General features: G+C 46.1%; 1 protein-coding gene across 2 annotated transcripts in view; it reads left to right on the forward strand.

Annotated features, from left to right (window-relative positions):
- Positions 1 to 1,330: 1,330 nt before the first annotated feature.
- SKA3 (spindle and kinetochore associated complex subunit 3) overlaps positions 1,331 to 24,410 on the forward strand; it is a 31,432-nt gene continuing 8,352 nt past the window's right edge. The window contains exons 1-10 of one of the 2 annotated variants that reach the window (XM_044287068.1): positions 1,331 to 1,393; positions 2,749 to 2,863; positions 5,548 to 5,612; positions 6,359 to 6,524; positions 9,456 to 9,837; positions 11,914 to 11,993; positions 12,301 to 12,406; positions 17,159 to 17,229; positions 19,686 to 19,870; positions 23,110 to 23,316. In XM_044287068.1, the coding sequence (XP_044143003.1) occupies positions 2,761 to 2,863; positions 5,548 to 5,612; positions 6,359 to 6,524; positions 9,456 to 9,837; positions 11,914 to 11,993; positions 12,301 to 12,406; positions 17,159 to 17,229; positions 19,686 to 19,870; positions 23,110 to 23,316 (1,365 nt within the window). In that variant the 5' untranslated portion in view covers positions 1,331 to 1,393; positions 2,749 to 2,760. Of the gene's footprint in view, positions 1,394 to 2,011; positions 2,253 to 2,748; positions 2,864 to 5,547; positions 5,613 to 6,358; positions 6,525 to 9,455; positions 9,838 to 11,913; positions 11,994 to 12,300; positions 12,407 to 17,158; positions 17,230 to 19,685; positions 19,871 to 23,109; positions 23,317 to 24,410 lie in introns of those variants that run through there. The other variant, XM_044287069.1, reaches the window with a different exon arrangement.

Below are 24,410 nucleotides of genomic sequence, written 5' to 3' on the forward strand. Positions count from 1 at the left end.
AACTCCATAAAAGCGACCCCATCTAAGAAACTAAACCCCTCAAGGTATTAAAAACTGATTTTACAAACTTTATTAACCCTTTAGGTGTTCCTCAACAGTTTATGGCAAATGGAGATGAAATTTCAAAATTTCTATTTTTGGTAACCTTGCCTCACAAAAATGTGATATAGAGCAACCAAAAATCATATGTACCCTAAAAATAGTCCCAACAAAACTGCCACCTTATCCCGTAGTTTCCAAAATGGGGTCACTCTTATGGAGTTTCTACTCTAGGGGTGCATCAGGGGGGCTTCAAATGGGGCATGGGGTAAATAAACCAGTCCAGCAAAACCTGCCTTCCAAAAACCACACGGCGCTTCTTTCCCTCTACGCCCTACCATGTGCCGGTACAGTAGTTTATGGCCACATATGGGGTGTTTCTGCAAACTACAGAATCGGGGCAATAAATATTGAGTTTTGTTTGGCTGTTAACCCTTGCTTTGTTACTGGAAAAAATTGATTAAAATGAAAAATTTGCCAAAACTTTTTAATTAAATTTCATCTATATTTGCCAATAACTCTTGTGGAACACCTAAAGGGTTAACGACATTTGTATCAGTTTTGAATACCTTGAGGGGTGTAGTTTCTAGAATGGGGTAATTTTTGGGTGGTTTCTATTATGTAAGCCTCACAAAGTGACTTCAGACCTGAACTGGTCCTTAAAAAGTGGGTTTTTGAAAATTTCTGAAAAATTTCAAGATTTACTTCTAAACTTCTAAGCCTTGTAACGTCCCCAAAAAATAAAATGTCATTCCCAAATTGATCCAAACATGAAGTAGACATATGGGGAATGTAAAGTAATAACTATTTTTGGAGGTATTTCTTACTATCTATTATAAAAGTAGAGAAATAGAAATTTGGAAATTTTCTAATTTTTCATTTTTTTTTGTAAATTTGGTATTTTTTTATAAATAAAAATGTTTTTTTTTTACTCCATTTTTTACCAGTGTCATGAAGTACAATGTGTGACGAAAAAACAATCTCAGAATGGCCTGGATAAGTAAAAGCGTTTTAAAGTTATCAGCTCATAAAGTGACACTGGTCAGATTTGCAAAAAATGACCTGGTCCTTAAGGTGAAAATGAGCCCGGTCCCTAAGGGGTTAAAAGCAAAATCCCGACTACTACACCATCCATCAAACCTCCCTCCAACCCAGGTGTCTTACCACAGCTCTCCACTAGATGGCAGCCTGTCCACAGAAGACTAATCAAGACCAATGAACTTCGGCGTTTTGTGCGCAGACAACTGGGTCAATAAAGTTTAGACATTGAATGTTTAGAGGGGAAAAAAATTCAAGTAGTTGGCGGCTGCGGGCGGACGGTGAGCAGAGGGCAGCGGGACACCCTGCGGTACAGGTGCGGCATAATATCAGCTATTGTAGAACACTCCTAGGCTGCCGGGGTTATTTCCTGCATATACTGGACGGTTACACTACAAGTACCAGCATGCCTTGTCAGCAGGGCATGCTGGGAACTGTTGAGCTATGTGTATGGCGTGTACTGAATGTGACTGATAAAAGTGGAGACAAGTGGATTGAAATGGAATTGCCCCCTGAGAATGGAGGGGCCACAGGGCTGGTTTAGTGCTGAACCCCTTTTTAGGTTTTCTATGCACCCCCAGATACTGTTGTGTAGGGAGATACAGCACAGCCCATTGAAATGAATGGAGGATGACTGCAGTTCCATGTACTGCCAGGTGGGTGGGGGCGCCACTGTGCAGAGAAGACTCAAAAGCAGCGCTGTGGCCCCTTCATGCTTGAGATGCTGGTCAGACCCCTACCCTATAGTGTGGGCTTATCCTGTAACTCTATAGCTGCTTCCAGAAGTCCTCTGATTGCTACAGAAGCAGTCAGCAGCTTAGCGTCACTCCGCTGTAAGCCGTGACCCGGCCATGTTGTCCTATCTCCCACAATGCACTGCTCTCCAGTGACCACAGACCTGTAGAATTGGACGTATTCCGTGTCCGGACAGACTTTGACGAGCTGTGACGGCATGAATCGGCAGGCGGACCCTCAGTGATCATCAAGGGATCACTCATGGAATCCTGTGTTGCTGATAAAGATAAGCGGTGCCTGGAGGACGCTGATCTTGGTCACTCATAGAAATAACCTTCATGCTCAGTCTCTGTTACTAATGTGACTCCCATCATCCACGTAGCTGTAGAGAGCAGAACAAAGAATTGAATTCCTGTATCATCCAGCCAGGCGGACGGCACGTGGATAGTCATAGTGGACATTCTGCTGTAGAAATTCTATTTAATGTCTTCAGAGCCGTGATGCTGTCTAGTTCCACCTTAAAGGGTTTGTCCAGCTTCTGGACTGTGGGCCGCAGCGTGCTGTACCTGTTGAAAAACTGCTCCTCACCTCTCTGTTTCCAGCTCTCTTCCGATCCCTGGCCTGTAAACTTCCTGGCAGATTGGTCACAGTGGCGGACATGATCCCATCACTGGCCTCACTGGTGATGTGTTAGCATGTGGTTCAGCAGTGACGTGCCGCTGAGGCCTTGTCCATCCAGAAGTGTACAGGCCCCAGAACAGAGCAGCGGGGAGCGGGTGAGTATGACTTTTTTATTTATTTTTTTCTACAGGTACAATGGACCCACAGGTACAAATATCCCAAAGCTGGACAACCCCTTCAAACATAGAACTAGGACTGAGGTGGAGACTTTTTAGGTGTTATCATGGAAATAATTGTCTCTGATTTGCTTTGCAGCTGAATCCAACCATGTCTGTGACTGGGAACTACTTCAGTAAATTAAGGTGCTTGGCGCTAACTTTGGAGAAGGAAACTGCGCAGCTTGAGCAGGTGTTCAGTCAAGAAGATGACGGTGAGTCTGCTACATGTAGTGGCTACGGGGATGGTGACAACCAAGCTGTCTTTTTTTTATTTTTATTTTTTAAATTTTTTTATAATTGTTAGTCTCACTGAGTTTTCAAAAACTTTTGATACGTGTTAAAGAGTAGAGACATATCAAAGGTTTGGATAGGTGGAAGCCCGAGTGCTGAGATCCCACCGATCACTAGAACGAGGAGAGAGAAGAGCTCACGTACTGTGCACTCTCTCCTCGCCACAGGAGACAGGCTCAGTAGAAGTGTATGGGGCCATCTTGACTCTGTCCTCTGTGGGGAGAGAGTGTGGTATGCGAGCAGATCTCTTTCCTCGTTCTATCGATCAGTGAGGGTCTAAGATCACTAGAACGAGGAGAGAGAGGCCCCCACATGCTCTCTCCTCGCCGCAGGAGACGGGCTCGATAGAGGTTGATTCCGTCCTCTGCTGAGAGAGCGCGATATGAGCACTCCTCTCTCCTCGTTCTGTTAATAAATGAGGGTCTCGGCACTCGGACCCCCACCAATCAAAACTTTTTATACGTCTCTGACATAGCAAACGTTTTTTGAAAACTGATTGATGCTTTAATGGCTGCACAGCCATTAACCCCCTCATGTCACTGATCTGCCTACTTACATCGTGGCGGTATATACCCAGTGCTGCAGCTACATAAACTGATATGATCCTGTCTGATGACATAAAATGCTTCACAGCATGCTGGTACGTCTAGTGTAATACTGGGGACTCGGTGTATGTCCAGTATATACAGTAATTAGGTGTATGTGCACGGGAAGTATTATTCCACACCTGTACTGCAGGGGGACCCAGCTGTCCGTAGCCACCAACAACTCAAATGTATTTTTTATCCCCCCCCCCCCAAACTTTATTGACAAGTACAGGACTGGTTGAAGTCAACGTTCATTTTGATCACAAAATACACTGCACACAGCTTTCAAAGTGAGTGCCCTGTACTGCAATGAAAGCCAAATGCAGGAAGCTTCCTTCCGGCATATTGGCCATTGCCATGTAAACCTGCAACTGCTCAATGACGTCATGGACTTCCAGCAGTCTGATGGGGGAGAGGAGCATGCTGGGAAGACATGTGCTGTGCATACAGAGGAATGCTGGGTGCACCAGAAGAAGAAAGGTGACAAATAAAAATGTAAATAAATAGTAAAAAGACAAATAAAAGAATACCGTAAAATAAATTTAAAAATCTACTGCCACCCACCGTGACTAATAAGGCATATATCACAGACTATGGCCCAGATTTATCAAACTGGTGTAACAAAGAACTAGCTTAGTTGCCCATAGCAACCAATCAGATTCCATCTTTCATTTTCCAAAGGATGAGGTGGAATCTGGTTGGACACCTTATGTGGTGTTTTAAATCCACACTAATTATTTCCTGTCACTAGATTTTGGTTCTCTAAGGGAGCATTCACACAAACAAACTGCGGATCCACAAAACGTGGATACCGGCCATGTGCCTCCATTGTAGAACTCACTATTCTCGTCCACAAGACAGACAAGAATAGGACTTGGTCTGTAATTTACGGATGCGGACAAAACACAGAGGACATCCATGTGCGGTTTACAATTTTTTTTATTTTTTTTTGTGCAGCCCCATAGAAATGAATGGGTGAGCATCTGATCCGCAATAAATGCAGATTGGACTCTGACGAAAATACTCTTGTGTTAATGCTTCTCAACGCTGACAATACTTGCTCCTACACATGCTAAACAATGTTTTGTACACGGGGGGCTCAGCCACATTTGCATATCGCCTAAAGACAAGAGGCGCAGTGGAAGGAAAATGGAGACCTTTGTTCTCTGGCGTTCTCTTAAAGGGGTTGTCCAGAATTAGTACAACATGGCATTTAGGGCTCTTCCACACAAGCAAGTTTACCCTCTGGGTGCGATGCGTGTAGTGAACACACAGCATCTGGACTGAATCCGGATCCATTTATTTCAATGGGTCTGTGTTTTTAAAGCATCATCATCTCTTATATATTGTACGTTTTTCACGCAGCTCTGGTTCCCTGGAAGTGAATGGGGATTGCGTGAAAAACGGAAATCGTCCGGATGCAATGCGTTTTTCACCGATGGCTGCTAGGAGATGTAGATTGTTATTCTTCAGGTTTTTTTCACCTGCATGAAAAACGCATGCTATCCGGATACAATCCTGGCAGAAAACACACGCACTGAACGCAATCGCAGAAAACGCTGATTGAACTCTCGTACAAAACCCTCCGTTTTTCCTGAACAGCTCCAGACACAATCTGTATCGCTTGTGTAAAGAGGCCTCATAAACGGCACCGCACCTGTCTATGAGCGCCACTGACGCTAATGGGACAGAGCTGCACTGCCAGACGCAACCTATAGACAGGAAGACGACATTCATACAACCCCTGTATGAGCGAAACATTTACATTCCCCTTACACTACAGTAAGAACTGCTGCATTTTTTTATTTTATTATAACCTTGTTTCAAAGAGCAGTTCTGCTAATAATCGATTATAAAAAAAAACATTGAAGTTTGTATTTCCTGATACATCACTGAGACGTGGTAGAAGATGGCACATGTCGTGCCCGAGGCCTGGTGAGGCTGTACTCAGTAAAGTATTCCACTTCAGTACCCGGGAATCTCCAAGTAATGTCCTTCTACATTGTTTCCCTCTCCAGACTATGAAGAGGAATCTCCGATGCGAGTGCTGCACGACCTGCGTTCCGAAATAATCAGCATGAAGGTGAAGTGCAAGAATAATATGAGTGTACATGGGGGGGGGGGGGGGGGGTGTTGTCACTTCTGTTACGGGTTCGTATAGGTGCCCTATGTTAAGGGGTTTTCTGGGATATCAATATTCAATATTGCTGTTAGAAAAGGCAGGGATCCGGCTATTTGCGCTTTCCTATGTCATTGTACTGCATGGAGCTTACAGCTTTAGGCTCCCTGCACACGTTGCAGATTACAGGCTAAAAAATTACAGATTCTCGTGCTGAAAAACCGCAGTGTAATACAGTACCATCAAGGTGTATGAGATTAGACTGATCACATGTAGGCTTTACTTTTCTCTTCTGTGCAGAAATTGACCTGCATGTCAGTTGTTGGAGCGATTTGTGCGGGTTTCACCCTTTGCAATGCAAGGTTGAGATCCGTGGCAAAACCGCATCAAATTCACACCAAAAACGCAAGTCGCGCATGCAGGTTTTGGTGCAGAAGCACCCAGAAATCCTCATGGAAATTCATGCCGAATTTCTGTTACACAGCCCACACCTGTGCGCAGGTACGCTTATAACACCTTAGGCCGGTACCTGGTGGTTCCAAAATACAGCCAGTCAATCCAAACAGTTGTGATTGGAGGCTCAATGTGAGCGGTGGCCCATCAATTGCTGTAATGTAGCATCAGCCTGGAGCAGTATTACGGTGGAGGATACATAGTAGTCATTGTCCCACTTCTGTGGTCATTGACATATCTTCTCCCTCCTTTCACAGAGTGATATTCATGCCACTGTTGATAAAAATGAAAAGAAAGGACAAGAACTGAATAATTTCATAAAGTTCTGTAAAGTGCTGCAGCAGAGAAATGCCTCCGACATCCAGCAAATCAAAGATGTCTTCCTGAAGTACGGATATAAAGCGCCTGACAGTGAAGTACCAGGTAATGGAGCATATAGACGGCATATGTCAGTGGTACTACAATAAGGAGATGGTTTCTTGGTGATACGGGCATTGCCCATGAGTTACAGTAAAACTGCAAAACCGCTACAGCCTGTGGGGAAAATAGAAGCTTGCAGCAGTGACCTTATGGTAGGGCTTACCCACCACCACCTGGTTAGCCAGGCACCATGCCCAACCACGGATGGGTCGGCAGTCACTCAGTAAGGCTACTTTCACATCAGTGTGTTGGCTTTCCAGTCTTGAGATCTGGCAGAGGATCTCAAAACCGGGTTCAGTTTTGTCCCCATTCATTGTCAAGGAGGAGAAGATTGATCAGGCTGCATCCGTTGTGTTTTGTGACTGGACACACCTGCTGCGGTTTTGGGTCTGATCTGTGAAACAGAATAAACCTAATCTGGCATTAAAATCAATGTAAGTCAATGGTGCTGGTAATTCTTGCACTTTGGTAATGGTAAAAACGGATCAATCACCCATTGATTTACAATTATTTTAATGCTGATCCTGTTTGTTCCGTTTCAGTTTAATACAACCGCATACGAATGGAACGGATGCATAGTGTTGTATTAAATGAAACTGATCTATTTTATTCAGGTTTTGAGATCCTCTGCCGGATAAAAAACGCAGATGTGAAAGTAGCGTTATACAGACTTCCCAATCCCTGTGTACTATCCGCATCCGTATGTCCGTTCCGTAGTCCGGCAAAAAAAATAAAGCATGTCCTATTCTTGTCCGTTTTGGGCATTGTTACAATCGATCCGCAAAAAAGACGGATGGCATACGGATGTCATCTTTTTTTTTTTTTTTTTTTTTGCGGATCCTCAAAACACATACGGTCGTGTACATGTAGCCTTACAGTTATAGTCTCAGAACAGGTCATTCTTACCGATATCATACAGCAATGGCAATTTTGTACAGCCTAAGGCCTCATGCACACGACCGTTTTTTTTTAAGGTCCGCAAAAACGGGGTCCGTAGGTCTGTGATCCGTGACCGTTTTTTCGTCCGTGGGTTTTCCTTGTTTTTTGGAGGATCCACGGACATGTAAAATGAAAAAAAAAAATCTAAGTCAAGTTTGCCATTGAAATGATAGGAAAAAACGGACACGGATCACGGACACGGATGCCAATCTTGTGTGCATCCGTGTTTTTTCACGGACCCATTGACTTGAATGGGTCCGTGAACCGTTGGCCGTGAATAAAATAGGACAGGTCTTATTTTTTTCACGGCCAGGAAAAACGGATCACGGATGCGGCTGTCAAACGGTGCATTTTCCGATTTTTCCACGGACCCATTGAAAGTCAATGGGTCCGTGAAAAAAAACGGAAAACGGCACAACGGCCACGGATGCACACAACGGTCGTGTGCATGAGGCCTAACAAGAATATTTGTCACAGTGCATATCGGTGAGGTGGACGTCCACATCCCTGCTGTAGTCCATCACCACTTCTTCAGAGAATGGACAGGAAGAACAAACACTCGCACACTCATCCATCCCAGCGCCATGGGCTTACACCACCACTAAGGAATTAGCATTTTGGCTGCCAGCCAGGTTCCCCAAATTTTCTCAAATTTCTCTGGCTTCCCTCTCACTGAGAAAGTTAATCTGTACATCGGCAGTGCCGCGTCTATGACCTGCATCCAGTGTTGGACAGATGGGATTTTAGTGTGTTTACAGTTTAATAGGATGGTTTTCCTGGCATAAAACATAAGGAGTCGGTATAAAATCCTAGAATGTCTGTGAAGGTTCTCATTTATCCAGGTCATGGTATATATCTGTAAAGAATAAAACAAGGCAACTGGACGTACTGTAGATTTCTTGAAAACGTTTCACTCGTTCTTCCAACGAGCTTTCTCAATTCTGAGTGACTGTACAAAAATTCTGGGAATAAATATGTAACTGAATCCACATCTGGTAATTATACCCAGCATTGGGTCAAAATGGAGAAGCCAAGCTTGAATAGAGGGGGGGGGGGTGTTAGACATCTATTGTCTGCCACATACAATGCTGTCTTGACACCTTTTTCTGGGAAGTCTTTACCTATTAGCCAAAGGAATGTGTACTGGGGGTGTGCCACTGTCTCCTTATCCCTGAATACAGGGGTTGTATTTACCATCCTTACCTGTCATTGGTGGGGGGAGTCTGCCGTTGTCTCCCTTACCTCCGCTATTGAAACCATACTTGCCATCTTTGCTCATTGGCCCATGGAATTGTCTCCGTTGTTGAGTTCACTATTGTAATCTTTGTATTGCACATATCTGGATGATATGTTATATTTGCTGCTCATCTCATTCAATGTTTGTGTTATGGGGCATTTTGTTATTGTATTTAATAAAAACATTTGTTTTTTGCTTTTATTTGAATAAAAATTATCTGATTTAAAAAAATAAATAAATCTTATACTCACCTGTGTCCTGGCGCTCACTAGCTGCTGGTACGGCCCAGGATGGTGTGCCACAGACGCGCACATCTCACCGGGACGCACAGCAATGAGGTGTGTAGCCTGTAGCGTAGGTGATCGGCGGCGGGGCAAGGAATTATTGGCTTCCATGCCCCGACGCAACATTCAGCTACAGCGCGGCAGCCCTGTCGCAAATGGCGACAAGGCTAAAAAGTCTTGTTGCCATCTGCAAATTTTAAGGCGCATTGGCGACCATTTTCGTCTTCATCTGGAGCGCTGTATTGAATTCCCATTTCCCGCATTCTGGCTCAGACTTGTGCAAACTGTCTACTCTTCTGTACTTCAGTGGTAAAATCAGGGTAAAAGGATGTCTTAGTATTTTCATAGGAGATGATCCCCTTTTCTCACTAATAAAGCATATTACGAAGTTTCTTTTGGTCGCTTGTACTATTGATTTGTGTAAAGTTAGTGACCATTTTATCTACGTTTTGCACTTCATTCATGAATTTACAGAAAACGATGAAGCCGCTGAAGTAGTAATGCCTGAGAGTGCAGAGGAGAGCTGTCAGAGCACCGATGAACAAAGCCTTCCTCCTCCAGTCGTTGAGAAGCCGGCGACATGGGATTTACTACGAGCCCCGCAGCTCTCTGACTTTGGCCTGTCTCACTACCAGCTGCCTGCAGCGTGGGAACAACAGATTATTAAGAAAGCTCCAGAGGAGAAGCCTAAGCCCTTGTATGCCGATATCTGCTCACTAAATATGGCGAAAACCCCCAAGTATGCCTTACGCAGGGAAGAAGACTTCTCACAGATCCAGCACTTTGGGATTAGTGAATACAGCGCAAACCTGAATGATGACTACACAATGGCGCTAATAAACAAGAAAAGGGCAAGGTATGTGATAGGGTCATCTGACAGGTACTGCTGTACACCGCCTGCCCAGATATCCATATACATAACCTCACTCCAACCTGCAATACCGGGTGATTTACCCCTTGTCTTTACTAGGCACATTTACTATTATTTTTTTGTTTTGTTTTTTACATGTGCACTTGGCAGCTGAAGACATCTGTGTTGGTCCCATGTTCCTATGTGCCCGCATTGCTGAGAAAAATTATGTTTTATTATATGGAGATGAGCCTCTAGGAGCAACGGGGGCGTTGCCATTACACCTAGAGGCTCAGCTCTCTTTGCAGCTGCCTCTCCCTGTGCACTTTGATTGACAGGGTCAGGCTGTGATGACATTTACACTGGCTGGTCCTGTCAGTCAAAGTGCATGAGCCTTAAAATGAGCCATTCGGAGTAACTGCAACGCCCTTGTTGCTCCCAGAGGCTCATTTGCATATAGTAAAACATATTTCTCAGTAATGCGGGCACATAGGAACATGGGACCAACACAGATGTCTTCAGCTGCCAAGTGCACATGTAACAGGTCAGCCAGTGTCAGACTGGGATGCCTAGGGCCCACCAGTAAAGTGCATTCTGGGGGCCCCCTGCTTACACAGACAGGCAGACAGCAACAAGACGCTACAAGATGATTATGGGGGTCTCTGCAACAACTTCAAAAAGTGGGTCCCGGGGAAGAGAGGATACTGGCTGGCCTGCCTCTATTCCTAGAGGCCATTTAACCTTCCGATGCGTCTATAATAACTGGATAGTCTACAGTTTTTTTTTTTATATTGATATAGGTTATTTGAGATGCTGTGCTGGTGGACTGGGGCCCACCGGGGGATTCCCCAGTGGGCCAGTCTAAGCCTGGGTCAGCCAGTTTCATAGGTGCAAATCTGTTGACATATGCCCTTTAAATGTGGCCTGTCCAGACACATCTAGTCAACGAGCAGCTTGCAAGTGGTTAATAAGGATCTCCTGCCGTGTCTGGTTTTTATATATATTTGTGGTACGGATAAAATAACAATGCTGGAGCACCTTTTATTAGAAATCTGCATTGTGCTGTTCCTCTGTTATTCCTCTTGGAAATGATAGAAGAAATTGATACCTGCGCATTACCACTTCCCTTGTCAATGGGACTTGTCTCTACATTTTCAGCGATGATTTAGTGTGCGGGGGCCTAGTCCATTGTCAAGGGGAAAGTTAGCACTACTCAGTGATCAATATAATCCTGCTACTGTAGGTGATTGAGGGCTCTGGTCCTATACATGTAATAAATCATGAGTAAATGTACTTTGAATATTTTATGGACTGTTCTCATCTCGTTTTTAGCTCTCCGCTGAGCACAGGGAAACATGTTTGAATACCCAACTATTATATCCTTTATTGGATCCATTCACTTGAATGAGGCAAACTGAGTCCAAACGGTGAAAGGATTGAGCTGTTTCCATCTGTCTACTTTACTTTATTTTTTTCTTGCAGGACACAACTGTGTGGTAGTCTACGCTATTGTGTCCTCCAAATAAAAGGTAAATAGACGAAAAGTAGGTCAAATGGGGTCCAAAACTTCAAGTGGACTCCGTTTGCCCTATTGAGGCCTCTTGCACACGAATGTGTGTGCCGTGCTGCGGGCCACAATGCATGAACACCCACCGCGGGGCAGAGGATCGCGGACCCGTTAATTTTAATGCGTCCGCGATCCGGCCGTTCCGCAAAAAGATAGGACATGTTCTATCTTTTTGCGGAACGGAAGTACGGGACGAAACCCCACGGAAGCACTCCGTAGTGTTTCTGTAGGGTTCCGTTCTGTGCTTCTGTTCAGCACCATCTCTGGATTTGCGGACCCTTTGAAGTGAATGGGTCCGCATCCGTGATGCGGAATGCACACGGAACCGTGCCCGTGTATTGCCGATCTGCAAATGCGGTCCGTAATACAGCCACAGAGCACACACGTTCGTGTGCAATAAGCCTAAAGTGAATGGATCTTCTAATGAATCTTTGATTACAGTTTTCGGGAGAATGTTCTGCAGAGACTTAGATTGTGATGTGATATCGGCCCCTTACTTCCATTTTCCTCCACAGTAATCCTGAGAAACCAAAAGAATCATCCAGGGATTTAAAAAACCTGCTTGCCACCCCGGCACACCTGACCTACAGGAACGGTACGTTCTGCGCAACATTCTCGGCATAGGTTCATACAATGAAAGCGATGTCTGAGGATCTAAGTGTATAGTCAGTGGGCGCACAGGAGATGTACCATGTACTGTAACCAGTAGCAATCAGTCACTTTCTATGTGGATAGATCACGGGATTATGGTGCTTAGACTTTAATACTATATTGAAGACTATCTCCGCTATGTATAAAATGATATATTGCATTGGGGGGTCATCCCCTTGGTTTTGGCACACGTGTGGTCTCTGCTGTGGTTTGGAATATCCATGATTTACTATAAAACCATTTTTTTCTAGATTTTGCCAGTGTGGAGTCCCCGTTGCCACCTGTGTTCTGCACCCCAGGACTGAAGGTGCAGAAGAAAGTAGGCCTTGATGTAATGGATGAAATGCGTCACACAAGGTAAGTGACGTCTATACACCAGTCTTCATATGTTATATACACAGGGGGAGATTTATCAAGACCGGCACTTTCCACTGCACCGACAGAGGATGCACCTAATTTATGTTGAGGTGCACACCACGTTATAAATTAGTCGTCTCCTCCTGCAGTCTGTGCACCTAAAAAATCTGACAGCTCAGCCTCACACCCTCTATTAGGGAAAGTTGCAAGGGCGGCGTAAAATCTGAGAGATGCGACAATTTATTTAAAAGTCTCAGACATATTTGTGACTTTTTAAAACCACTTTTCAGGGAAATGATGAATCTCTCCATAATGTCTCAGGTTAGTGGAGGTGTGAGGATGAGGTTTAGGGTTGAGCGAAACGAGCTTTGGATCATAGATCCGAAGTTGCTTCGGTCAAAACGACGAGGGAAATTCGTTATCACCAAAGTCGGCTTCGGATCAAAGTTTTAAAATAATTTTTAAGTTTAAAAATCGATGGCCGAAGTTATCCACCAAACTCCCGCGAGACTTCGGTGAGAACGAATTCTAGCTTGCCAGAGCCCCTACATTTTAAAGGGGTTTTGCCATCTCGGACAATGGGGGAATATCGCTAGGATATGCCCCCATTGTTGGATAGGTGCAGGTCCCACCTCTGGGACCCGCACCTACAAAAAGAACGGAGCGGGGAAAGGAACGGAGGACGCATGCGCAGCCGCCCTTCATTTATTTCTATGGGGCCGCCGAAAATAACCAAATGCTGGCTTGTCTATTTCTGTCTGCCCCATAGAAGTGAATGGGTGCAGGGCCCGTGCGTGCGTGGTGCGCTCCCATTCACTTCTATGGAAGCAGCGCTTGGTGGTGGATGGACCGTGAGAATCCCGGGGTCCTCCAGTCACAGCTCTCTCTCCACTCCGTTCTCCTTGTAGGTGTGGGTCCCAGAGGTTGGACCCGCACCTATCGGACAATGGGGGCATATCCGAGCGATATGCCCCCATTGTATGTGATGGGAATACCCCTTTAATGCTGTATGGAGTCGGATCTCTGCACAGCATTAAAACAAAGTTTTTAACTAATCAACTTGATTTTCTTAACAGTAATGAGGTTACCATTGTGCACCTGTATGACACTGACTGAGACAGGCACTTGGTGGCACTGCATTTCTTCTAATTGTGCCTGCTGTCACTAAGGCTAGGTCTACACGACGACATGTGTCGCATGACAGATAGGGCACAACTACACTGCAACATTTGTTGCGTGGCAATTTTTATAATATAGTCTGTGGTGTCGCAATGCAACATGCTGCGACGCGACAGTCGCAGATTTTTTGCGACCGTCGCAGTGCAACACCATAGACTATCATTATAAAAATTGTCGCGCGACATTGGTGCGACAAGATGTTGCGCGACAAATGTAGTCGTGTAGACCTAGCCTCATATGGGAGGACCAGGGCATGAGAAATGTTTGCAGTACCATCTTCTGTGTGTCTGTCCTGGTAGATCTGATATCTCGGACTCCACATACCCTGACTACCTACGTTCTCCTAACGCAATAACAATTCTGGAACATCTTATAACTGTATATTGTGTTGTTCCTCTAGTATTCCTATTAGACGTTTGTGGATAAATTGCCAACTGTTCAATTTTGACAAAAGGAATATGTATCAGACTGTGTAGGGGTGCACCTCAGCTGGCAATGTATTCATAAACGTCTAATAGGAATAATAGAGGAATGTCACAAAATAGTATTATAAATAAGAATAGATGTTTCAGAAATGTTAGTATGTGGACTACATTTATTTACTAATGCAGACATGTCAGGAGAGGTTACAGGTCCTCCTTAAAGAGAACTGGTCACCACAAAATGCAGGGCAATCTGCAGACATCATGTTATGGAGCAGGAGGAGCTGAGCAGATTGTCTAGTTTTATAGGAAAAGATTCAGTAAAATGTGTAATTTATTCATGTATATCTCTGCTCTTTCTGAGCTTAGTAGCCAAGTGGTTGGTCCGTGACTGACCGCTATGTATGTAGTCACGGATGTGATTTCCCACTTGGCTAATGAGCTCAGAAAAAGATTAAATATAAAGTTTAAAATTAAATATGAATATATCAATCTGCTCAGCTCCTCCTGCTCTATAACACGCTGCCGGCAGATTTCACTTTCAGGTCCCGTTTAAGTACATAGCAGTTATTCCGTGTGGACAATCGTAACGTCACAGCCAGTGGTTTATTAGCTGAGCAGTCACATTCTATGGGGCCACAAAGTGCAGAAACCGGTCCGCCATTTTTTAAGACAATTTCCAAAACCCAATTTTTAAGGACCAGTTCAGGTCTGAAGTCACTTTGTGGGGCTTACATAATAGAAACCACCCATAAATGGCCCCATTTTAGAAACTACACCCCTCAAGATATTCAAAACTGATTTTACAAACTTTAACCCTTTAGGTGTTTCACAGGAATTAAAGGAAAAGGTAGCGTTTCAATTTTTTGGGCAGATTTTACATTTTAATACATTTTTTCCACTAACAAAGCAAGGGTTAACAGCCAAACAAAACCCCCCATATGTGGTCGTAAACTGCTGTACGGGCACACGGCAGGGCGCAGAAGGAAAGAGACGCCATATGGTTTTTTGAGGGCAGATTTCACTGGGATAATTTTAAGTAGCCATGTCACATTTGAAGACCTCCTGATGCACCCCTAGAGTAGAAACTCCCAAAAATTACCCTATTTTGAAAACTACAGGATAAGGTGGCAGTTTTGTTGGTACTATTTTAGGGTACATATATTGCTCTATATTACACTTTTTATAGCTATTTTGGCACTGGTATTATTTTTTGTTATTTACAATGTTCCTCTGACAGGTTAGATCATGTGGTATTTTTATAGAGCAGGTTGTTAAAGATGCAACAATACCAAATATGACAACTTTTTTGGGTTTGTTTCAGTTTTACATAATAAAACATTTTTTAAACATAGAATTTTTTTGTGTCTCCATATTCTGAAAGCCATAGTTTTTTATTTTTTGCGAGACTGCCTTATGTATGTGCTCATTTTTTTTCGGTAATGAGATGTTTGATTGGTACTATTTTAGGGTGCATATGACTTTTTGATCGCATGGTATTACACTTTTGGTGATGTAAGGTGTTGTAATTGCTTTTTTGAGCCTTTTTTTTTTTTATTATTTTTTATTTTTTTTTTTATTTTTTTACGGTGTTCACCTGAGGGGTTAGGTCATGTGATATTTGTATACAGCAAGTTCTTACGGACGCGGCGATGCCTAATATGTATACTTTTTATTTATTTAAGTTTTACACAATAACAGCATTTTGGGTATTAGGGGAAAAAAAACATGTTTTAGTGTCTCCATATTTTTTTTTTGCCCGATGTAGGGGCTCACTTTTTGCGGGATGAGGTGACTGGTATTATTTTAAAGGGCATATGCCTTTTTGATCGCTTGGTGTTACACTTTTTGTGATGTAAGGTGACCAAAAAAATGATTGTTTTAGCACAGTTTTAATGTGATTTTTATTTATTTTTTTCTACGGCGTTCAGGTGAGGGGGTGGATCATGTGATATTTTTGTAGAGCCGATACTTACGGACGCGGCAATACCCAATATGTCTGGTTTTCTTTCTTTTTTTTTTTACAATTTTGTGTTTTGGTTTTTTTGGGGGGGAATTTTTTTATTTTTTACCCAAAACTTTATTTTTATTTTATTATGAAAGACACATTTTTATATATTTTTTTGGCCCACTCTGCGACTTCAAATTCTGGGGTCTGATCTCCTCTGCAATGCATTACACTACGACCTCCGCTTTATTGCTGACAGCCTGCCTGTGAGACCCAGCCTAAGGCCTCGTTCACACTTCAGTGTTTGGTCAGTGATTTCAATCAGTGATTTGTGAGCCAAAACCAGAAGTGGAACCTCCACAGACATGAGGTAGAAGGGAAAGATCTGCTCCTGTTCTGTGTTTAGAGCCGCACCTGGTTTTGGCTCACAAATCACTGATGGAAATCACTGACTAAACACTGAAGTGTGAACGAGGCCTAAGGGTCCATTAACACGTCCGCAAAATAGGTCCATCCGCATCCGTTCCGCAATTTTGCGGACCCATTCATTTTTAATGGGGCCGGAATGTGCTGTCCGCATCCGTATTTGCGGATCCCCACTTCCGTTTCTCAAAAAATTTGAACATGTCCTATTCTTGTCCGCAATTGTGAACAAGAAAAGGCATTTTCTATGAGAGTGCTTGCGATGTGCGGTCCGCAAAATGCGAAGCGCACACTGCCGGTATCCGTGTTTTGCGGATCCGCAAAACACATACTGACATGTGAATGGACCCTAAGGGCTGGATCTCACAGGCTTCCGTAGAAGGCAAGCTCCGATGCCTATGGAAGGTATCGGGCTTGCCTTCTCTGCCATCGGTTCCCCGCTACTGCAAAACGGGAAGCGGGGGGCACCCGGACCCTCTGCAAACCCTCTGCATGCAGCGGTCAGCACGCCGGCATCGTTGTTTACACCGATGCTGACGTATGCAGCAGGGGCTCGGCTGTCAGTGACTGCCGGGTCCTTGCCGCTGATCGGGTGGGCGCAGCTCCTGCACCTGCCTGATCAGCCCGCCGTACATGTACAGCGCTGGTTCTTAAGTAACGTCCACCAGCGCCGTACATGTACATGGGTTAAGGATGTGTGAGTTAATGCAAATACACAAAACTAAGTAAACCACAGAGTTTGAAAAGTGAACTGTTTCCCCACATATATTGATTTTTCAGGAAGACAGATGATAACGGCTCTTCAAGGGACATGAGAAGCCAGCACCCTCTAGATGTGTGTCAGTCCCTGAGTAAGTTACTGCATGTAGTACATTCTTTTATATGCTAAGATGGGAAGGGACATTGTGGTTGGCCAGTCTGGTATAAACACTGCCACCAGTCAGTCCACGGTCTGGTGTAAGGCTACTTACACACTGGCGTTTTGGCTTTCCGTTTGTGAGATCCGTTCAGGGCTCTCACAAGCGGTCTAAAACGGATCAGTTTTGCCCTAATGCATTCTGAATAGAAAAGGATCCGCTCAGAATGTATCAGTTTGCCTCCGTTCCGTCTCCATTCCGCTCTGGAGGCGGACACCAAGACTGATCCATCCCTTATTGACTTTCAATGGAGTTCATGACAGATCCGTCTTGGCTATAGAAGACATGATACAACCGGATCCGTTCATGACGTTCATGTATTATTGTAACGGAAGCATTTTTTGCAGATCCATGACGGATCCGCCAAAAAACGCTAGTGTGAAAGTAGCCTAAACGCTGCCACCAGTCAGTCCGCAGCCTGGTGTAAACGCTGCCACCAGTGGGTCCGCAGCCTGGTGTAAACGCTGCCACCAGTGGGTCCGCAGCCTGGTGTAAACGCTGCCACCAGTGGGTCCGCAGCCTGGTGTAAACGCTGCAACCAGTGGGTCCGCAGCCTGGTGTAAACGCTGCCACCAGTGGGTCCGCAGCCTGGTGTAAACGCTGCCACCAGTGGGTCCGCAGCCTGGTGTAAACGCTGCCACCAGTGGGTCCGCAGCCTGGTGTAAACGCTGCCACCAGTGGGTCCGCAGCCTGGTGTAAACGCTGCCACCAGTGGGTCCGCAGCCTGGTGTAAACGCTGCCACCAGTGGGTCCGCAGCCTGGTGTAAACGCTGCCACCAGTGGGTCCGCAGCCTGGTGTAAACGCTGCCACCAGTGGGTCCGCAGCCTGGTGTAAACGCTGCCACCAGTGGGTCCGCAGCCTGGTGTAAACGCTGCCACCAGTGGGTCCGCAGCCTGGTGTAAACGCTGCCACCAGTGGGTCCGCAGCCTGGTGTAAACGCTGCCACCAGTGGGTCCGCAGCCTGGTGTAAACGCTGCCACCAGTGGGTCCGCAGCCTGGTGTAAACGCTGCCACCAGTGGGTCCGCAGCCTGGTGTAAACGCTGCCACCAGTGGGTCCGCAGCCTGGTGTAAACGCTGCCACCAGTGGGTCCGCAGCCTGGTGTAAACGCTGCCACCAGTGGGTCCGCAGCCTGGTGTAAACGCTGCCACCAGTGGGTCCGCAGCCTGGTGTAAACGCTGCCACCAGTGGGTCCGCAGCCTGGTGTAAACGCTGCCACCAGTGGGTCCGCAGCCTGGTGTAAACGCTGCCACCAGTGGGTCCGCAGCCTGGTGTAAACGCTGCCACCAGTGGGTCCGCAGCCTGGTGTAAACGCTGCCACCAGTGGGTCCGCAGCCTGGTGTAAACGCTGCCACCAGTGGGTCCGCAGCCTGGTGTAAACGCTGCCACCAGTGGGTCCGCAGCCTGGTGTAAACGCTGCCACCAGTGGGTCCGCAGCCTGGTGTAAACGCTGCCCACCAGGGGGTCCGCAGCCTGGTGTAAACGCTGCCACCAGTGGGTCCGCAGCCTGGTGTAAACGCTGCCACCAGTGGGTCCGCAGCCTGGTGTAAACGCTGCCACCAGTGGGTTCCGCAGCCTGGTGTAAACGCTGCCACCAGTGGGTCCGCAGCCTGGTGTAAACGCTGCCTACCAGTGGGTCCGCAGCCTGGTGTAAACGCTGCCACCAGTGGGTCCGCAGCCTGGTGTAAACGCTGCCACCAGTGGTCCGCAGCCTGGTGTAAACGCTGCCCCCAGTGGGTCCGCAGCCTGGTGTAAACGCTGCCACCAGTGGGTCCGCAGCCTGGTGTAAACGCTGCCACCAGTGGGTCCGCAGCCTGGTGTAACGCTGCCACCAGTGGGTCCGCAGCCTGGTGTAAACGCTGCCACCAGTGGGTCCGCAGCCTGGTTGTGGTGTAAACGCTGCCACCAGTGGGTCCGCAGCCTGGTGTAAACGCTGCCACCAGTGGGTCCGCAGCCTGGTGTAAACCGCTGCCACCAGTGGGTCCGCAGCCTGGTGTAAACGCTGCCACCCGTGGGTTCCGCAGCCTGGTGTAACGCTGCCACCAGTGGGTCCGCAGCCTGGGTGTAAACGCTGCCACCAGTGGGTCCGCAGCCTGGTGTAAACGCTGCCACCAGTGGGTCCGCAGCCTGGTGTAAACGACTGCCCCCATGTGGGTCCGCAGCCTGGTGTAACGCTGCACCAGGGGTCCGCAGCCTGGTTGTAAACGCTGCCACCAGTGGGTCCGCTTTATTTTTGTACACAAAATATAAGTTGCCTTCTGAAAAGACTCTAGAGACAGATATGTCAAAGTGATTTTACGGAGCATGTTCTATTTCTTAGATTTTTTTTGTGAGATCCACCAATAAATTTAACATGGAAAAAATCAATTAACCTAATGTTTAATTTGTAGACACAGACACCGTGGACTCCCCCCGTCCCCCAACTTTCTGCACACCTGGACTTAAAGTGCCGAAGAAGGACATAAACTGCGTATATCCTGAACCATCAGAAAGTAAAGAGCCTCCGGTGGTTAAGAATTTAGACACGCCACCAGTACCGAGCTTTGAGACCAAGTGGCTGAAGAATGACACAACAGTAAGTCCTGTTCTCCTGCCTATTCCCAGGTTGACATCCATGGTGGTAACATCTATTATCCTCAAAGTGGTTGTCCCATCACCTATCCATATGACTTTATTTTTTTTTTAAATCAGATCTTTTTTGAGCGTTTACAATGTAAATACACTGTTGTACAGATCACAAGCAAAGATGACATCCATATGACTTTCTAGGGTATGGAAGTCATAGTGGGGTCCCCTACCTACTTGGGACTTGCCTTTGTGAGCCAGAGCGGACTAACATCTGAGTGGCCGCTATGTAATACTACATTTCCTCTGCAGCCACCGCAGGAGAAATAAGCAGCTGGTCAGATCATTCCCCAGCAAAACCACCGGTCTGTCAGGGTCTCAGGAACTGGACCCACAGCAATCAGTTGATTGCCGTGGCAGCTCTTGGTTTAAAGGGTACTATCATCTTCAGCGCTGGAAAGGAGTAGTTAAGCTTTCCTTACTGATATACATTCTCCCCAATATGGCAGCTCCCACACCTTTTACCCAGCTTATCAAGAGTCTGTTTGCTCAGGTAAGGCAATCTTGAGAGACTTGTATTAGCAGCCACATAAGTAGTCACCCAGCTTGTCAGACAGCTGTATTACTGTCTCCATGTAGGAGCAGTTTACAAGAACAGGATGGTATTTTATCCAAACTGACTGTATCATAGTAATTTATGATACAATCGGTTCGTATCTTATTGCGTGGCTATTGAAGGGTGCCCCCATAATCATGCAGCAGCTCTGCGATCAGATACAGACTGACTGTGTCATAAATTACTATGATAGTCAGTCCGTGTCAGGGATGCCGTGGTCCAGGAGAAGATGCAGCTGAGAAACAGACAATGTTTCCCAGGCTGATCACTGTCATGTGCATGAGCTCTAAAGTGGAAATTCTAAAAATAAAAAAAATATGACATTTTTAAATTTCACCTCCATTTTGATTCAATTTGTTTGAAACACCTAAAGGGTTAAGAAATCTGTTTTGAATAACGTGAGGGGTGCAGTGTCTAAAATTGAGTCATTTGTGGGTGGTTTCTATTATGTAAGGCATTAAAAGTCCCTTCAGAACTGAATTGGACGGGTGGATTTTTAAAATAGTCTTGGAAATATAGAAAAAAAGGCTTCTAAAATTCTAAGCCTACTAATGTCCTAGAACAGGGATGCTCAACCTGCGGCCCTCCAGCTGTTGAAAAACTACAACTCTCAGCATGCCTGGACAGCCTACAGCTATTAGGGCATGCTGGGAGTTGTAGTTCTGCAACAGCTGGAGGGCCGCAGGTTGAGCATGCCTGTCCTAGAAAAATAATGACTTTTACAAAAGTCATATTTTAGGAGGTATCACTATCTCTCTTGAAAGCAGAGAAGTTGAAATTGAGAAAATTGTGAAATTTTTTTAAATGACGTTAACTTCATATCAACCCAAATTTACCACGAACACTAAGTATGATATTGCATAAAAAACTGTCTTAGGCCGAATGCACACGGCCGTGAGCGGTCAGTGGTAACACGGTCTGGATTCCTGCTGAGAGCAGGAGCGCACGGCGTCATTGGTTGCTATGACGCCGTGCGCTTCATTACTGCACTACAGTAATACTCGTATGGATTCGTTCTTGCAATGCATTTGTGAGATGGATCCGCATCCGGATGCGTCTCGCAAATGCTTTCAGTCACATTCAGATCGGCGGATCTGATTGTGACTGAGCTTTTTACACCTACTATTAGCCCCCTTAGGGGCTGGAACCCTTGTCCTATTCACCCTTAGGCCCCTTTCTCATGGGCGAGATTTCTGCGCGGGTGCAATGCGTGAGGTGAATGCATTGCACCTGCACTGAATCCGGACCCATTCACTTCTATGGGGCTGTGCACATGAGCAGTGATTATCACTTGTGCATTGCGTGAAAATCGCAGCATGCTCTAAGGTGTTGCGTTTTTCACGCAACGCAGGCCCCATAGAAGTTAATGGGGCTGCATGAAAATCACAAGCATCCGCAAGCAAGTGCAGATGCGGTGCGATTTTCATGCATGGTTGCTAGGATGAAAGTCTATTCACTGTTATTTTCCCTTATAACATGGTTATAAGGGAAAATAATAGCATTCTTTAATACAGAATGCATAGTAGAAGGTCAATTGAGTGTTAAAAAATAAAATGAACTCGCCTCCTCAAATTGATCGCGTAGCTTCCTGTCTCCTGTTCTTTCTTCAGGACCTGTCAAAGGACCTGTGGTGACATCACTGTGCTCATCACATGGTACATCACATGATCCATCACCATTTTAATGGACCATGTGATGAGCTCAGTGACGTCACCACAGGTCCTTTGACAGGTCCTGAAGAAAGAACAGGAGACCGGCAGCTACGCGATCAATTGAAGGAGGGGAGTTCATTATTTTTTTTAAACCTCATTGGCACTGCGCCACCAATGTTTATTATACTGGGGTGTTGGGAGGGCGCACTGCGCCACCAATGAAGAGAACTGACCTGTTAATACAAATACAGGAGGTGGTAGCTGGAATCAAATAGCCGGCACCCGACCTCTATGACAGGGAGCTGCGATCCGCTGCAGTTAACTCCTCAGGTACCGCATCTGAAGGGTTAACTGCCGCAGATCGCAGCTCCCTGTCATAGAGGTTGGGTGCCGGCTATTTGATTCCGGCACCCGCCTCCTGTATTTGTATTAACAGGTCAGTTATTTTCATTGGTGGCGCAGTGGCCACAGCCCCTCCCCTCCTCCTCCCGTCTCTCTTCTTATTGGCAGAGGCGGTGGCAGCAGCACAGGGGGAGGGAGAGACTCCTCCTCCACTGCTCTGCTGAGAAGAACATCGGCGACGGGGCAGAGAACTATCATCTCCTGTGCCCGCCGCTGTATTCAACGGCAGAGCTGCAGCGGCAGGTCTAGACTCATGGCGACAAGACTAAAAAGTCTTGTCACCATTTGTAAATTCTAAGTCGCATTGGCGACTATTTTGGTCGCTATCTGGAGTCGTGAATAGGCTTGCTTTCTGTGTGATCAGCATCAGCACTGATTCAAGCAGGCAGTTTCTGTGGGAGAGGGGCGAAGTGTAACTTTAATGTCCAAGAACAGGCTTGTAGAAAGAGTGACCAGTACCGGGATGTAGCCCCACCGTGTCTGTAATAGGGCAAAGATGGTATGCCAATGTTAGTAAATGTTCCTAATTGTATCCAACACCTTCAAGAATATATTTTCCTCTTTTTATCATTCTTTTAGAGAACTCTGGACATCACTGAACCCATTCCAAGGCCAGAGTTTTCAAATAGTCTATACTTAAAAGAAGTTGCTCCTTTGGTTTTAAATTCTGATAGTTATTATGAAAACCCATCTAAAACCTACTCGCCGCCCAAGATGAGGGATTTCTGTATCGGGACTCCACCTCGCCCAGAAATGACTTCCTGCTTAACTGAGGAAATCCTCAAGGTATTCTCCACAATCATCAAAATGACATTGAAAAATAACCGCATTCAGACAATTATGATCCTGCACACACTATTCCTAGTCTCTACCCATTATATACACCACTCCTTGTGGATGTGCTTAATGTTTTAGCCCATGTCTTTAAAAATAGTGACTCAATGTCCCTTCCTTTCCTCCAGCATGATAATGATGCTTCACCTCCAACACCATTGATGTTTGGCATTCCTACACATAACATGGAAAGCAACTGCTCTGTCTTTTCTATCTACACACAATGAATCTGGCTGATTAATGATTATTTCTCGTGCTTTTTTCCATTGGGGGACACAGACCATGGGTATAGCTTAGAGGTATTAGTAGGAGGGACACTATGCAAATGAAAGAGCTCCTCCTCCTCGGGCTATACCCCCAGACTCCACCAGGAGGAACTCAGTCTTTGCTTAGTGTCTGGTGAAGGAGGTTGACACTCTCTGATTCTACTCCTTTTTGTTATTTTTATTCTAGATGGGGACACAGGTCGGCATGGCGCCTTCCTGGTCCCCCGTGGAGTGCCCGCCGCCGTCTTTGGGACGTTGCCTGGCTGCCTCCATTTCCCCCCAAGAAGATAAGTGGATCCGGGCTCGACCTGTTAGCTCCGGCATCCCACCAGCTGCTGGGACGCCTGCTGCCTACCCTCCTCCAGAGCACTGTTCTCCTGGATTGGAGTCAGAAGTCTGAAGAGGCGCATCCCTGCTGGTCTGGACATCGAGGGAGCATGCTGAGCAGATAAGTGTTGCCCAATCCCTCCCCCTCCCTCTGTGTCTATTTGTCTGTGGCTACCTGGGTGAGCTTGAAGAAGGATCCTGATGGGGCACTTTCTTCATTTTGGCACTGGAGTACTGGCATCTCTTCCCCCTTAAACTGTGGGCTTCAGCGCTTCTCTCGTCGGGCCTTGGCTGCTGCGCTCCCTCAGCGCCCGCCGGCAGGCCGCTCCTCCACGTGGTGTTTGTTTCAATCACGCGCGCGCTTATTTCCGCGCGCGTGCGCTTATTTTCGCGCGTGCGCTTATTTTCGCGCATATTTTCGCGCGCGCGCTTATTTTCGCGCATATTTTCGCG

This window comes from Bufo gargarizans, chromosome 3 (assembly GCF_014858855.1).
Source record: "Bufo gargarizans isolate SCDJY-AF-19 chromosome 3, ASM1485885v1, whole genome shotgun sequence".
Taxonomy (NCBI): domain Eukaryota; kingdom Metazoa; phylum Chordata; class Amphibia; order Anura; family Bufonidae; genus Bufo; species Bufo gargarizans.